The following is a 16,678-nucleotide window of genomic DNA, read 5'->3' as shown; positions in this document are numbered from 1 at the left end:
TGCTTTCCCTTTTCATATTCATTTTTCTGTAATCATGTTATTTGGATGTTCTTGTATGTAGTTCCTTTAGGGTTTTTATCAATAAGATCAAAAGTTATATGTTGCTTTAAGATGGATGATGATAAGACGTAGAACAATTGAAATTTGCACGTACATTTAAATTAACTCTTCAACAACAGTTACACAAGTAAGTTTTTTCCCTGATGGGTAGGGCTTGAGATGGAATGAATCAAAACCCAGTTTTTAATTTAGACACTCTTAAGTATCCTTTTCTGGGGAGGAACTGGGCCCAAAAATGGGGAAGATGAAAATCATGAACATAAGCAAGTAACCATGGCCACAAGCCCTTATGATTGCTCTTGTGTATTCTCCTCTGGCTCCACTTCTGCGTCTAGTTCTGCATTGGGTGTTGCTTCTGCTTCTGTTGCATTTGTTTGTTGTTCTTCATCAGATACTGCTGCAGCAGTTTTCTTCATTGTAGCAGTTTGGATGAGATGATTGTAGCTTCCTTTCATCATAAACAACTGAGAGAAATGGTGCTTGCAGTACAGAATTCCATCCAGTGCAGCATAGGATGAAGTTGTGAGAGAACAACCTCCATGAGAACACTTGAAACATGACTTGTGGTAAGATTCTCCCTCTACAGTCACCTGCAGCAGAAGTCATCTCATTGATAGCTTTTTTCTTAATGTATTATAAACAAAACCAGGCTTGAAACTGAGATTTTGATCCTTGACGTGAAGTCTCAAATATATAGATGATAATTCAAGGGAAGAATTAGGGTTCAAGAATCCAAATATACATGAAGCACCTTATTCAGATGATTGGATTGGGTAACTTATAAGTAAAGAAGAAATTACATCAAAGAAGGAGATCAAAAGGGCTAGCTTGAGAGAGAGCAAACCTTCTCCAATGGATATGCTGTTTTGTTACAAGTGGCACATTTGTCTAGAGTCCCAGAGAAAAGGGAGGAGAGCTTGTTAGGAGCCTTAGCCTGTAAAAGAAAAAACAGTAGAATTTCATATTTGGAGAATCTTCATTTCTATAGTATAAGAAACTAAAATTAAAGAAAGAAACATGCATTACCAGTTCATTTTGCTTCTCGGACCTCCCTATTAAGAGAAAGAAAATATAATTAGCCAAACAAAAAGAGAGAGAAAATGAGAGAAAAAATGAGAGAGAGAGAGAGAGACCTGTTTGGGAGCTCTTGGTGAAACTACCAGTTCCCTTGAAAAGTTGCTCAAAGTGAGTTTTGCAGTAAAGGACCCCATCCAGGGAAGAGTAGTTACTCATCTGTAACACAGAGAAGTATCAATCATTCCTTCAGGGTGTTGGGAATAATCAAAAGATTCAGAACCATCTAGGGAAAATGAAACGCAATCTAGTTTTCATAATTTATACCACAAGAGTTCCTTTGCAATGGGTGCATTTGAAGCAAGACTTGTGGTAAGAGATTCCATCAGCAGATAACAAATCAACCACATAAACAGTCTTATTGCAAGCGTTGCACTTGTCCAAAGTCCCACTGAATGCCATTTTTTATTTTTATTTTTGGGTTTTCAGCAAGATCCCAAACACAAAGAACTGAATGAGAGATGAACAAGAATCAAACTCCAATCGAATAAAAGGTCTCAAGAATTGAATAGAAGGTTTTTTTTTTTTTTTTTCTGAAAGAAGAGAATCAATGGCAAAGAATGGAGTTCTTGATCTATCTTCCCTCAAAAAAAAAAAGTTCCTTTTTTTTTTTTTGGATGAGATAGATAGAACTCCAATGGAAGCCACAATAGTGATTCAGATCAGATTATATGTAATTTTATGCAAGACAACCTAGCGTTAAAAGTGGATTGGAATTAATGGGTGGATTACGAAGATACACGTGATTGAAGTTGCGATTGCTTAGGAAATAATTTGGAAGTTGAACAACTAAATTAGAGAGTAAACTCGTCTAAATTGGGGAAAATGAGAATGACTGACTGATTCTTTACACAGAATGATCTGGAGATTAGCTTTCATGGTTTACAGGAACCAGCTATTTTGGCTATTCTTGTGTTGGCTTTTTAGGTCGTTAGGTTAGTTATTAATTCTTTATCCACAAAAATTGTATTTCAAGAATAAAAAAAAATATAGTCTTTTTTTGGTAAATATTTCAGAAAAATAGTTTTTCCTCATTTTAATGAGCCAGCTAGTTGCTTAGAGATTTGTTTTCTTGGTGTTAGATGCTGAATTTTCTCTTAGTTTGGCAGAACATTTTAGAAAATTAAATAATCTATATATAGGATCGATGGAATCTTGTAATGGTTATATGTAGTGATTATAAATTAAATAGATAGAAAATTATTGTTCATAGTCATATATCCCTTGGGTCAATGAGAGTACTACATGTTGTGAACATACATGGAATTTTTTACTTTTTTTTTTTTTTGGGTTAATACATGGAATTTTTACAAACTAGAAGAAATTGTGCAGTAATATTTCATGCTCATATGGGTATGGAGTCTTTAAATCATTATTCATTAGGTAGAAGCTACTCGATCATTTCTTCTACATATGAAAAGATACATACCTTCTCCATGTAATTAAGAGTATTTTCTTAGTATGTCTTTTTTTTCTTAAAGATTTGTAGTCTTTTATCCTCTTAATACAAAAACACCCCTCGTAGTCGATCTTTATCCTCATGACGACACACACCCCTCTACTTACTCCCTCCTTACTTGTTGGAGGTTTGAAATACTCTAACTACTCCTTGGAACACGTTCAAGATCAATGAAAACCTAAACCTAATCCTACCCTAGGGACATAATTGGGTAAGGTACGTGTAAGAACCCCCAAGCCAAACCCTACCCTACTTGCGAGGGCTCTACTAAGTCCGGCCAACCCTGATTTACTTAATAGGGTAAGGTGGGCTCAGGTTAAGCTGCATGATTTACCTTTACCAGCCTAACCTTGATTTTTAACCCTTCCTTGCTGATTAGACATCCCTACATGATATGATTATACGTTGGGTCAAATAGGATTGAACCGAACTGATGCAAGAGCTAAATCCGAACCTTACCTTACTTTGCAAAGGCTTTATGTCTTGTTTGGTTACATGAGTCTGGAGATTTCAAATCTATAGAGTTATAATTTATAAAATTAGATGTTTGGTTGTGGAATGAAATCTGTGGATTCATCCTAAAAAACTATTTGATCGACGTGATTTTTGTGAACGTGCAAATGTATAGCTTTTTTGAAATCTCTGGATTTCACCCCTTACCCATAAATCTATAGATTCACGTTTTTAGTGTAAAAAGGTGAATCTCTAGATTTCATGAATCTAGAGATTTTTACAATCAAACAAGTATAATTCTTAGATTCATGAATCCATTGATTTGAAATCTCTGGATTCATGTAACCAAACAGGCCCTTAAGTAATTTTATAACCAAACCCAACATTCGAGTTGAAATTTCAACTCGAGCCGACTCAAAGGCGGATTTAAAACAATTTAGACTAACAGGATTTTATTGACACCCGTAGTACTAACATTTAATAACAACCTCATACTTAATAAATCTAGCCTCAACATTATGTTCGCATAGCCTCGGCTTCCCCTTCGATCACAGATGATTCGGGAATTGATGAGGTTAGAAACTATAGCAAATGGCTTTTGAGCACGTGGAGGTAGAAACTAATTCCCAACTTCTAATGAGTTATTTATCTGATTTAGTCTTATCCACACCTTTAAACGATCTGTAATTGAAGATATCAAATTTATAGGTAGTAGGATTTTAGGCTTTATGCCCACTTATGTTCCTAGAAGATCCAACTGTATTGTAGATCACCTAACACAGAAAGCCTACTCGGGCCGAGTTCTTGACCATGTTCCTCTGATTGGATACTGAAATTATGTTCAATTTCTATCCTACTAAGAATCCACATGAATCATATTTTAAACGGTATGGACTTTTGAGGCCTGTCAATTCAATTAATAAATTTGGATGGCTTGAAGACAACCCATAACCTAAACCCACCGTATCGCCATTCCACCCCCATTTACCAAAAAAAAAAAAAAATTTGAGGGGCAGGAAGGGGTGGGGAGTGTCAGGACTTAGGAAGGATCTTGCTTCAGTCCTGTCGAGTGCATTAAATGCACAAGACCGTCATGTGATACATTTTGGTCTGTCGGTGGTTCAAAATTTTGACTGCAGGATCTCATGTATCTTTACTGGCTTTGGTTCCTTGAATAAGCACTAATTGAAAACAAATACATCAGAATGAGGTGGTCTTGGAGAACCTCTTTGAATAATAATGTTAAGCAGTACTGAACCTCAAAGCTCGATCATGGGGGCAACACAACTTGCTGGCACAAAATGAGATCCGATATTGTCTTGCCATGCCGGTCAATCCTCCGCGAACAATTGACACCACCATCAAGAATGTTTCGGACCACGACATTCAAAGATTGGATTCCCTTGGCTTCATATATCTCCACTTTCACTTGCTCATCAACCCAACAGTTTCTCTTCTTGGTGGCATCAATATCACAAAAGGAAGACATATCTAAAAGACTTGAAACCACTTGCTTCACCCATTCGGGTGTTATTATCTTCTTCAGCCTCTCAATATCTGAAGGGAAATGTGGTATAAGGGAGAAATTCAAGTCATTTCCTTTATCTCCAGCCCTGCTATGTGCTACATTATAAAGTGGAATCCTTTGACCTGCTGGAGCAGGATCTGCTTCACCTTCTAGTGATGGCAAATCCATATAAGCACCAAATGCAGTTTTCTCCCTACTTTCTTGCAAGTGCGTCGCCTGTAAGCCGTGGTCTTTTACTCTGTCATTTTTCGGGCAGATCTTCTGGCTTGAGTCCATGACTTCAGTGACTTTGGCTCCGGTTTTCCACATCACAGATTCACGTCCAACCTGAATGACAGGTCAACCCTTCCTTCAGAATTTGTCCTCAGGGACTAGATGCTGCCAGCAGGGTTTGTGCTTAAAAACACAAACAACTAATAAATTGAAGCAGACCAGATTAAATCATGATGGATCTCAACAAAATACGTATTGAAACATAAAAGTTAATATAAATCAGTAACGGATGCATTTGATTCATCTTTTAGAATTCAAATTTGAGGTTAAGTAGACTAAAGACATGATAAACCTGATCACCATCCCACATTAATTCCTTCTCATAGCAGTCGATGATTGAAACTCACAACACAGCCAAGAGGAAATATAAATTAATATGAGTAAGCCATACCAGTTCTCTTTCAAGAATTATCTCTTTCTTGTGCCCTGTGCTGCATTTAGTAAACAACAGAGGATCATGAACAAATCTAAAACAGAACCTAACAGGGAAAATTGGAAGTTTTGAGCATATGCTACTCTAGTCAGGAAGGAAAAGAAAAAAGGAAAAAAAGGGGCCCTGGGAAGAAGGATGGGAACATAAACAGTAACTGATTAGAATCAAAAGGCTCTCAAATAACCTCATGATTCAGAGAAGTTGGAACTAGCCATGGACGAAGGCAGATGATATAATTCAGATAACCATGAAATTATCCTCATTGAACAGCAACCCTACAAGCATGGCATAACTTGGCTTACAATAACTTCTTAATGGCCATATGGGCTTTGTTGATTAGCTGACAGCTCACATTTGGGCATTATTATCATGCTTAATGGAGTCAAAAATGGACAACAAACAGTTGAAGCAGAATCACTATAATTGTTCTTAAATAATGTCAAGGTGTTGCTATTATAAATGTTATATTATGATTTTTTTTTTCTTTCTCCTTTTCTTTATTGTGATTGTTGTTATTTTGGACCAAATGCTTATCTTTCATTATTTTATCTAGAATCATTTTCACCTTTACCTAATCTAACAATGTTATTTTGTAGTGAAAATATGAACCCCATTGCAAAACACCTTTAACATATTCGAGTCTATAAGTCAATGAATTTGGAAAGAAAGGGAAAAAGAAAAAAAAAAATTCAAAATCCAAAAGGAAATTAACCTTATTCCACCGCCACCAGCCGGTCCATTTGTATACAAAGCAGTGAACTCTTTCACAAACTGAACTGCATGCTCCTTCTGCTCAAACAGTCCATCCATGCGTAGCCTTATGTCTTCACTATCTTGGTCCAATGATGTGGCTTCACTGATGTTGGTTGCTTTCAGGCTATCAAGCCCTATAATATAGGAAACAACATGCTCATTAACACCAGGAAGTACTTCTTCCATCCATGACCTAACCTGACAAAATGAAAGAGATCCGTCACTACAAAAACTAAAATCAAATGTAAGAATACAATGTCCAGTCTTTTTCATAAGTAATTTTTCAAAAGTAGGGTTGTAATTACAAATATTCAACCCAGGGTAGATAAGTAATGAAATTCCCTTATGCATTCAATTCTTGGCATTTTTATCGATAAGAAAATGTGAAGGTTTAACTTACCAGAAACTCAGCTGCTTTAGCACGTTTTACGCATCCATATCCTCCATAGGATATCTCTCCCCAGCCTTTCCATCCATAGTCCTGAAGAGAACACTTTTACTTCCTCCACAAGATAACCATTAATAATAAAAATTCTATAGTAACAAGTAGATTTAGTAGCATCACAGGCTTATGACTACAAGAAATTAATAACTAATGTACTACACAAGAGGATAGTTGAAAACAGAATAAGCAGTTTTAAATTTCGCACAAAATTGAAGTGACCAAAATCAATGCATTTCTCAGACACATGACAGTTATACATATGCAAAAACATTGTCTGAGCAGTAAGGACCACATGGAATTTGTTCGTAGAGAGCCTTGGGATACATCATTCATTACCTCATATGGGGATAGTGCTGACTGCTAAGATTACACAACTAGAGAACCGCAGTTTTAGAACCTATCAGCATTATTATGCTTCACATTTCAAGACTAGGAAAACATTGATTAAGAAATCAATGCATTTTAGAGAACTAGTGAATGGCGTTAATGGCCGACAAAATAATGGGAAATCAACCAAGATGGTTTAGCCATGACACCAAAGATCTAATGCACTGATTAAGCGTGACATGGAGCATGTTATAATTCTGAGAAGACAAAATGAGACTAACAGACTAAAGTGGTGATCAAATGAGTATTACAAATGAATAAAAGATATTAGCCCAAATATGGTGGAATGACAGAACAAGATTCATTTAGACAGACCAAAATCTAAATCTAGGGATCAACCATATCCAATAGATTTGCTGACCCCCACATGGCAAGCAAACTGGCTAGGAATTCAAAACAAAAACTGTAGTCAATGACAACAAAACAAAAAGAAAGTGTCATAAACTGTAGCCCAGCTGGTGTAATGACCAACCCACCTGAAATTTTGCAACAAATGGGAGAAGGAGAAGGACAACATTAGAAATAGGTGATGCTTCTGTTCCTTGTTTCTAGCGTTTTCTCGATGCTAGTGAAACAGAAAAAAAAAGTTCTTTCATTTGAGAATAATGGCTGTTTTTATGTGCCAATCAATGAAACAGAGTGGCCACATTTTTGTGCCAAAAGCAAGAATTTGGAAACACCAAAAACCTTGATTCATTGATTTTCAGACTGTTTTTCCCATATATATCTACTACTATAATAAAAGCATGCACTCTACCTTTTCCAAATCTTTTTCGTTTCTCCCTTAGAATTTTTCTAAATACCAATAATGTTGTCTATCTTTATTTCTTTAGTTATTTTTGCAAGGATAATTTGGACATTGTACTCATGACTTATTATGAATTTATCCTTAATTTTAATCCCGATTTCTCTCTTGACTTTTTTCAATCTATCTCAAACTCGTCCGTTATCCCTCTCAAACTCTCTCTAATCTCTCTCTAAATCCCACTATCTCTCCGACCCCTCTCAATCTCGGTCTCTCGCTCTCTTTCTCTCCCCTCGACTCGCTTGAATCCCTCTCATCTCTCTGATCTATGTATTTGTTCTCTCATTGCGAAATATCCCTATATCCCTTTCAAACTCGCTCTGATCAATCTCTGCTATTTATTTATCTTTGTTAGGTTCAAATGCGTGAGATCTAGGGTTGCAGCAAATCTTCAATATTTCCAGCAAATTTTAATTTTCTCATCATTTCTCCTCACGAGTTGTTCTAATGCTCAGCTGTTACTTAGGGTTTCTTCTCACTCTTCGGCTTCTTTCGGCGATTATTGATATATTTCGGTGATCTCTTTTCGGGCGGTGTTTGATGGCGATGACAAGGGTTGTTATCGATCTCGGAGATCGAATGATCGACTTCGAGGGATTCCAGTTGGTACCTACAAGAGGTAGGCGGAAACCAATCTCTTCTATTTATTTATCTTTGTTATTTCTCCTCTTTTTCTCGTATAATAAGCTCGGGTTTTTGTAAATCATCTCTGTTGTTCCATTGGCCTAATGAAGGTGTTGTCATTGTTGGCAACTTAAGTGGGCTTTGATATGGTACAGCAACACACAAAAAGGTTCCGAGAGAAATAATCCAATTCAAATAAAGAAACTCAAGATCCCGTTTTTGAGGGTCTCTCAAGAATCCCTTTTGAGGTTCTCTGTCCAGTTTTGATCAACCTCTTCATCGGATGGTCATCCAGTGTCCGATTGAGCCGATTTTGGAGGAGAGCTTCACGACTTCTTGATCTTCAAATCCACGGTGGGATTGTTCATTGAGATCTCTAAGTTAGTCCGATTTGTACGTCAAAACACTCCTTGTTTAAGTCGATAGAACTCGAGTTTGATTCAAACTTTGAGTTTGATTCAAACTCGAGTTTAATTAATCTATAAAAGGAGAGCAAACTCCGCGAAGAGATAGAACGTTTTGAGGAGCTTGGAAAGGCGTGGAGGTCGCCGAGACGTTAGTTGGCTTTGGAGATCTGCTTGGGAATAATAAGTCTTTTGTTTTGCTTGAACAAGAAAGAAAGTGAAAGGAAGGAGAAAGCGGAGAAGAGGGGCATGGTTGTATGGTTTTTTTAAAGAGAAAAACTGAAAAGATTGAAAAGAGAAAAAGAGTTGGAGAAAAAGAGAAACAAGTATTGTTACCATGCATCTTACACAAGTTGAGTAACCCGTATTCACAAGTTATTGTCTATTATTTTCTAGGTTATGTTTAATGATGAAGAACCTAGATCATGAATGTAATTTGGGGAACTTGAATTATTGGTTTACATTGTGACCTAGCAAGTTGGAGCTTGTCAGGGGTTGGGTTGGTGCCCTTGTCTAAATTGCATTTTAGACTATAGCAGGGATTGGTGTTCCTGGACTGTTGTAGCAGTCAAAATATCTAGGAGTGTATTGAATAATATACGAAACCCTAGGTAGGGTATTACTCCGTGGATGTAGGCAATTTGGCCGAACCACGTAAACTCCGTGCATTGCGTTTTTTTTTTTTCTTTGTTGCACATATTGGAGTGCCTTGATTGCAAAGTGGTGGTACCTGTCCTGGTGACCCAGCCACATTGTGGTGTGTGGTGGACGTGTCCTTGTGCGGTTGATAACTACGAGTGGTATCTTGTCTGGTAGACCCACCACATTGTGGTGAATTTTTGAAGACACCGATTCACCCCCTCTCGGTGTCAATCTAGGAATAACACATACTATCATATCATACTACTATTATAAAAGCATTTACTATTCTGTTTTTGCAAATCTTTTTCTGACCTTTCCGTCCTTTTCTTGTTTTCAAATACCAATAATTTGGTACTATTTTTTTTGTTTATTTACTTACTTTTACAAGGATAATTTTGACATTTTAGTCATGAATCATTATCAATTTATCATTAATTTTAATCCCGCTTGATCTCTCACAATCTCCTCTCACGACATATCTCAATTTCTATCTCAACCTCTCTCAATCTCCTCCCACTCCCTCGTCTGTCTCTCGTGGTTGTGAGTATAATCCTCTGTTGTGGAAGGCCTTCACGCACATCCGTGAAACCCTAATTTGGATGCAGGACAAAGTTAAAGATTTGGGATTCCATTCTGCTGATTCGAAAATGCTGGTTGAAGAGTGGACAAGCAATGGTGGTTCTATGGGCTGCTCTGTGTTGGTTCCTTGTGGGAATGGTGCTGCCCTTAATGGACATACATTGGGGGTCTGAAAGGAATAATATTGATGGCAGCATCGGGGAGTACTCGGGTGTTCGACGGATGGCTTCGTACTTACGCGGCGCAAACACTTAAGGCCGTGGAGGTCTGAACCACGAGAATAATGGAAGAGTTTCTTGATGCGGAAGTCAAGCGAACCGGTTTGTTCCTGTCCATGATGTGCCTTAAGTGTTTGGCTTTATATTTCCTTTAACTGTGATGCATTACCATTCTCCCAAGAAAATTATTACTTCTTCTCTTGCGTTTGTCTTTATTTATATTGCATATCGAGATATCTCATAAAATAATTTCAAAGATCTCACTCTCTTAATCCTTCTATATGGTCCGTGCATTTGCCGTGTGTAAGTTGCTAGTATATATATATATATATATATATATATATATATATATATATATATATATATATATATATATATATGGGTTTGGGAAAGGGGGGGGGCCCGGCCCCCCCCCCCCCCCCGGCGTTCTCCCCCCCCCCCCCACGCGCTTTTTTTTTCCCCCCGAATTTTTTTTTTGGGGGGGGGGGCTTGGTTGGGTTCCCTTCTGCTGCCCAAGTTGGTTGGCAGAACATTACCACTACAGGTTAATAAACCTGGCCAACGGATTTTTTATGAGATTGGCACCATACTGGCATATCAAAGTCCATTGATCCTGATTTGACTCCATCAGGTTGGAGAATCTGATCCTGACACTTGAAAAATGGGTTGCCTTGAAGCTTACTTTTTGCAGCTCAAGGCCTATTAAATTTGGGACTACAGTTCGGAGCTAAAAGTTGAGTCTTGGGATTACACTGGTAGTGGATATCATCTTTTTCCAGTGCATAAATTGGACTAGGATCATACCTTTGGAACTAACTTCAAAAGCTTATCCGGAACACCTTGATCAGATGGTTTTGCACCAACACATGCAACCCTGTCTCTGGATAATGAATGGAAATATACATTTCCAAAATCTAAAACCTGTTATCATGGAAAGACATCAATATTACGTGACTGAGCACTAGTATAAGATAAACTCATTATGCAGACATACCACGTCAGGAGTGATGTAGGCAGATGGATCTCCAAGTTCATAGAGAAGTTGTTGAGCACAAGTACTAAAATTTATAACTCCTCCACTGCCTTCTGCCTTTGCAACCCATAGACTTCCATCAAAACCAACTTCAGTGAAAGGAAGTGATAAATCGACAAGGTGTCCAAAAGATAGGTCTCGGTATTTATCTCCTGCAATGGTGTTATTACAGATGACATTTTATTTCAATCAAAACCAACTTCAGCAAAATGGAGTGATAAAATGTAAAGAAGCTCAAAGCAAAAGTCTCAGGATTTATCTCCAGCAATGGTATTACATAATGACAGTTACTTACAATCAAAACCAACTTCAGTGAAATGAAGTTATTTAGCCCCAAAAAAAAAAATTGAAAATAAACCCAAAAGAAAAGTCACAGTATATATCCCCTGCTATGGTATTACATGTGACAGATACTCCAAATCAAAACCAACTTCAGTGAAATGAAGTGAAAATGAAAAGAAGCTCAGAAGAAAAGTCACAATATTTATCCCCTGCAATGGAATTAGATATGAAAGTCACTTTCAATCAAAACCAACTTCAGCTAAATGAAGTGATAAATGGAAAAGAAACTCATTAGATAGGTCAAGGTATTTATCCCCTGTGATGGGCTTGCATGTAACACTAAAATATTTATCATATAATTGAACAGTCAACAATTTCCAAATATTCTCTTTCCCAGAATCACAACAAACTGAAGGAGATGGATGCAAGAATTTCATTTGATACAACACCAGAAAACATACCAGCAGTCAAATTGAAAAGTTATGAAAAGGCAAATGTTATGCAACAGTTCACCTGGATGCATGAAGTACCCTCCTGTGAGTTGACAGCCACACTCCAGGAGATGGCCAGCCAGAGATCCTTGTGCCAGCAACTGTAAATCATTCCAATTCCAACCTAGTTCGTAGACCTATCAAACATTCCAAATAAATCTCAGATAGTTTCTCAAAGGTAAATTATACAACTGATCAATTGCATGACAATCTACAAAGGGAGGAACAACATATTATAGAAAATGTCATATATAATTTTTGTCAAATTAATAGTCCCATTTTGTTACAGAAATCCATGACCTTTGCCTGCATTTTAATCCTTTCTCTACTTTGTGAGACTACCAATAGTCTTGGTTACAGTCTCACATTTGTTTAATGTACATATATTCCACCTTGATTTCTAACATACATTAATTAAACAGTAATAAACCTTAGGAGAAGTGGTGAGAAAGGATATGTATAGCTCAGGCCTTGTATCTAGCATGGCCTTGAACAGAACTGATTGGAGGGCAAGAATCCATGTAGCCGACCCCATTTAGTTGGGACAAGGCTTATTGTTGTTGTTGTTGTTGTAATCCTCCCACTCTTTTGTTTTTCAGGTATTAATAATATTCTAGTTCACAACTTACATAAACATATGCTATTTAGTTCTTGGCAGAAGAAACAAATATGGTCAGATCCTGAAATCATACGGCAGGCAAAATACCTTTGAATTCAAAAAAAAAGTAGAGATTCCATACCATTGGCCCTAAAAATAATGCTGCATCAGCAACCCGTGATGTAATTATAACATTTGGTTGATACTTCTCTAGACATTGGACAATGGGAGCTGCTCCTAAATATGTGCTGGCACCCTACATGCATCAGAAAGAATATTGTCCCAACTTCATAACACAGAAAAAACATATTTACACGTGATCAAATTCATACCAAAAGGTTTCCATGCCTTCACACCCTATCAATAGATAAATTACATGCACATGCATGGGGTATAATGCCTATCTGTGTTATGCACAATGTGATTTGGAAACTCACTTATATGCCATTTAACTAAGTAAAGAACAAAAAAATGAAGTTTTAGGAATAATTATGTCAAGATTATGAAATGCTTACATCTTCTAAGCTATCCAAGGACCTTGAGCCTGAAATGTATATGGAAAAAGTGAAAAGAGTAACCTGTAAACCTTAGGATGTCGTTCTATAACAAGAAAACGACATAAACTACTTTTAAACAAAAATTAAATATATCAGCCAAGATACTTATGCTGAAATCAAGAAGGTACATGTACACAATTTCATTTTAACAGAGGAGGAAAATTTCTTTATGGAACTTAAGGGGACACCTGGTTTTGTTGGAAGGACCTCATATGCCACAGCCACTGTTAGATTGAGGCCCAAATCTGTTGCTATGTTGATGACATTTTTCTGAGCACCAATTGGGTCCACTTTCAACAATTAGATTGTATGCATTGATAAACGAAACACAAATGTCAGAGAACGCACGTCCATCAATATCAGAACAGATATAATTTGCAGATAGATTAAAAAATTTGATGTTGTTGGCTTCTTACTTGCACCCATGTTTGTAATTATGCAAGTTCCCTTCTCCACAGCCAAAGGTAGAAGCAAGGACATCCACTCCGAAACTAAAAACAAAAAGATTATTGCGAATTGTAGAATGGTGATAATGTAAAAACAAAATACGGATCAAACCGAAAATTGCAAGTTTAGGAATGAATTGCAATCTTGTTTCAACAAAAGTGTGTTCCTCACTCTTGCTCCCACCTACTCTTGAAATTTCTATTTATGGGACTATTGAAAGAAGCTAGGGGTAATCAGCGAACAACACAAAAACAGAGGAACAAACAAAAAGAGAGTTGGATTCTGAAATATACTTCGGGAATCATAACCATCGCCTCCAGATGCCATAACTTGATAACGATCCGCTAAGGTCCGCTCTGCCAAACATTCAAGTACGAGATAGTCTAACCCTTCAACCCTCTGAAGAAGCTTGACAGCGGCAAATGCCCTGTCTCCACCAAAACCAGCTCCACAACCAATGACAACTTTATCCTTGCGCCTTCGAGGATTCTCCCTCTGTAATTAATCCTTGTGATCTTACCATCACTGTTTCTTCAAATCAATTTCAGACCATAGAAAGCAAAATGAAGCTAACTAACCAGTTTGATTTCACAATTGTATGCGCAATCATTCTGCTCCAGTTCCATGACCTCGAAAGTCTCCTAGAGCTATCGATCCCTAGCCCTAGTGAACCGGGACTGTAAGCAATCAACAACCATTAAAATAAAGTCATAGAAACCTGGTACAGTGAAAAGAAAGAAGATATAACCTGCCTTCACCCGTTTGGTAGATCGGTGATTGTAGTTTTGAAAGCTTTAAATTTCAAACTGCTGATGTAGATGATATTGATTTTGAAAACCCAAAAACTTCTCGTTGACCTTTCTATTGGGTTAACGTTGATTTGAATTGTTAGTACATGCTGGACTTGTATGAACTAGAATCAAATAGGTACAGAACTTGCTGAAATGAATTTAGATAGCAGCGGCATGGTTTTAGAACACGTATCGGAATGATTACTGGGAATACATTCCGATATATCGGGTTAATATTTAAGACGAGGCATCGTAGAGAATAGAAATTTCTTAGTAGAAGCAGCCACAAGATCGCAACGCAAGCGAATGCTTTCTTACTCGCAAGTAAAAATTTCAGCTTTGTTGCAGCAATGCAGCTTCAAACAGCTGAAACAGATACATGCCTTCATCATCTCAACCTCCCTCGACCAAGACACCGGAATATGCTTGAGATTCCTCCGAAGGAGCACAGAATTTGGAGAGATGAAGTACGCCGAGCTTCTGTTTTCTCAAATGGATGAAATTTCCAATGCTGAAATCGTACTTTGGAATGCCATGATTAGAGGGTATGCTTACAATGGCCCTCACCAGAAATGCATCTCCATGTACGATAAAATGACTGAAAAAGGACTTGTACCCAACAACTTCACTTACCCATATGTCTTAAATTCGTGTGCTCAGATGGGTTTGGATAGAAAAGGTAGGAATTTACACTGTCAGATTATAAAAGGGGGCTTGTCTCAGGTTTTTCCCATTTCTAGTTCACTTTTGAATTTCTACATGAAAACAGAAGGTTATTGCGATTCTTCTGAGCAGAATGACAAGGAAAATGTCAGTTTAAATGATACGTCGAAGGTGTTCGATGAGATTGTTCTTAAACCCGTAGAATTGTGGAACAGAATGGTATCTGGGAACGTAAATCTTGGCAATATCGAATGCGCAGGAAGACTGTTCAATGAAATGCCCGAAAGAGATGTAGTTTCTTGGAATTCAATGATCACTGGTTATGCCAAAGCTGGAGATATAGAAAAGGCAAGAGATTTGTTCGATCGGATGCCAGAGAAAAATGTCATATCATGGACTTGTATGGTTGAAGCATATGCTAGCTCGGGAGACCTTGACGAGGCCAATAGATTATTTCAACTAATGCCTGTCAGAAATGTGATTTCATGGAATACCATCATTTCAAACTACAACCGGCATGGGAAATTCAAGGAAGCATTGGATCTATTCGTTCAGATGCATTTGGGAGGTGTAGGTATGGATGGGTTTACGTTCGTCTCTGCTCTCTCTGCTTGCTCCCAATTGGGTGCTCTGGATTTTGGTAGATGGGTACATAATAATCTTATACAAGACTGGACCCAGCTGGGAGTTATAGTAGCCACTGCTCTTATAGAAATGTATGCCAAATGTGGGGAAGTTGATAGAGCATTTAAGGTTTTCATTAAAATTGGAAACAAGGATGTCTTCTGTTGGAATGTAATGATAAAATCTCTTGCCATCCATGGAAGAACAGCAGATGCCATTAAATTGTTCTTTATGATGCAAAGGAAGGGAGTGAAGCCAAATGATTTCACCCTTTCCAGTGCTTTGTTTGCTTGCAGTCATGGAGGTTTGGTTGAAGAAGGTAAACAGATATTTTATGCTATGAACAGAGATTTTGGAATAATTCCGAGGCTCGAACATTATGGGTGTTTCACTGATTTGCTTTGTCGAAATGGTCTGCTTGAAGAAGCAGAGTTGCTGTTGAAGGAGATGCCGTATGATCCAGATGTTGCTATCTGGGGAGCTCTGCTTGGGGGTTGCCGAATTAGCAGCGACTCTAAGTTGGTAGAGAGGATAATGAACAGGATTGACAAGTTGAAAATCAATGAACCAGGAGTTTATGTGCTTCTTTCAAACATCTATGCATCAAGTGGTAAATGGCCGGAGGCCTTGCGCATGAGAGAGAAGATGGAAGAAAAAAGCTTATGGAAGAAGGCTGGGTTTAGTGCTCTGGAAGTTGTTCATGTATGACCTTTTAACATCCTTTCTGTTTCATTATGATAAAGGAAAAATAAGTTTACCAAATGTCCTTGTGAAGTTGCTCAAGTATGTATTTCTCCTCCTTGTGCCCAAATTCCCCAGAAAGAAATTGAAGACTTCAATATAATATAAGTCGAGAGACCAACCCATCTGTGTATAATCAGTTGCTCCAGGTTTTTCATCCAGTTGCTTCCTGCTATATCAAACTCTTGGAATTGATTTGCATGGATCAGAACTAATGAGTTGCCCGATGGAAACCATTAAGAGTTACCGACACCAAATACACGATTTATGTGGTAGATACCAGAAATTAGTATGTTTCAATTTTGGCCAAGAGA

At 37.6% G+C, this 16,678-nt stretch overlaps 3 protein-coding genes across 6 annotated transcripts; 1 reads left to right on the top strand and 2 right to left on the bottom strand.

Annotated features, from left to right (window-relative positions):
- Window positions 1-155: 155 nt before the first annotated feature.
- On the bottom strand, window positions 156-1,536 carry LOC149030087 (LIM domain-containing protein WLIM2b-like). The gene is made up of 5 exons (XM_089142399.1): window positions 1,402-1,536; window positions 1,194-1,293; window positions 1,087-1,112; window positions 905-994; window positions 156-650 (listed from the first exon to the last, which is right to left on the bottom strand). Exons 1-5 carry the CDS (start codon window positions 1,534-1,536, stop codon window positions 348-350), a joined length of 654 nt encoding a protein of 217 aa, XP_088998525.1. The 3' UTR covers window positions 156-347.
- Window positions 1,537-4,043: 2,507 nt separating this feature from the next.
- On the bottom strand, window positions 4,044-14,861 carry LOC149030086 (propionyl-CoA carboxylase). Of its 4 annotated transcripts, none has more exons than XM_089142393.1 (14): window positions 14,294-14,859; window positions 14,124-14,222; window positions 13,839-14,040; window positions 13,515-13,589; window positions 13,287-13,388; window positions 13,057-13,085; window positions 12,684-12,797; window positions 11,966-12,080; window positions 11,132-11,322; window positions 10,942-11,058; window positions 6,434-6,514; window positions 5,993-6,231; window positions 5,239-5,278; window positions 4,044-4,901 (listed from the first exon to the last, which is right to left on the bottom strand). In XM_089142393.1, exons 2-14 carry the CDS (start codon window positions 14,169-14,171, stop codon window positions 4,317-4,319), a joined length of 1,938 nt encoding a protein of 645 aa, XP_088998519.1. In that variant the 5' UTR covers window positions 14,172-14,222; window positions 14,294-14,859; the 3' UTR covers window positions 4,044-4,316. The 4 variants fall into 4 exon arrangements, with proteins under 4 accessions (XP_088998519.1, XP_088998520.1, XP_088998518.1 ...); XM_089142394.1 differs by having other exon boundaries at window positions 14,124-14,208; XM_089142392.1 differs by having other exon boundaries at window positions 14,298-14,859.
- LOC149030085 (pentatricopeptide repeat-containing protein At3g29230-like) lies at window positions 14,621-16,677 on the top strand. Its single transcript, XM_089142396.1, has one exon. The coding sequence runs from the start codon at window positions 14,643-14,645 to the stop codon at window positions 16,329-16,331; it is 1,689 nt and encodes a 562-aa protein (XP_088998522.1). The 5' UTR covers window positions 14,621-14,642; the 3' UTR covers window positions 16,332-16,677.
- The last annotated feature ends 1 nt before the right edge of the window (window position 16,678 follows it).

This window comes from Hakea prostrata, chromosome 1, assembly GCF_041222555.1.
Source record: "Hakea prostrata isolate BN-2017 chromosome 1, UWA_Hpros_2, whole genome shotgun sequence".
Classification (NCBI taxonomy): Eukaryota; Viridiplantae; Streptophyta; class Magnoliopsida; order Proteales; family Proteaceae; genus Hakea; species Hakea prostrata.
The sequence above is the reverse complement of the archived record's forward strand: the minus strand, read 5'-3'. Positions and strand labels throughout refer to the sequence as shown.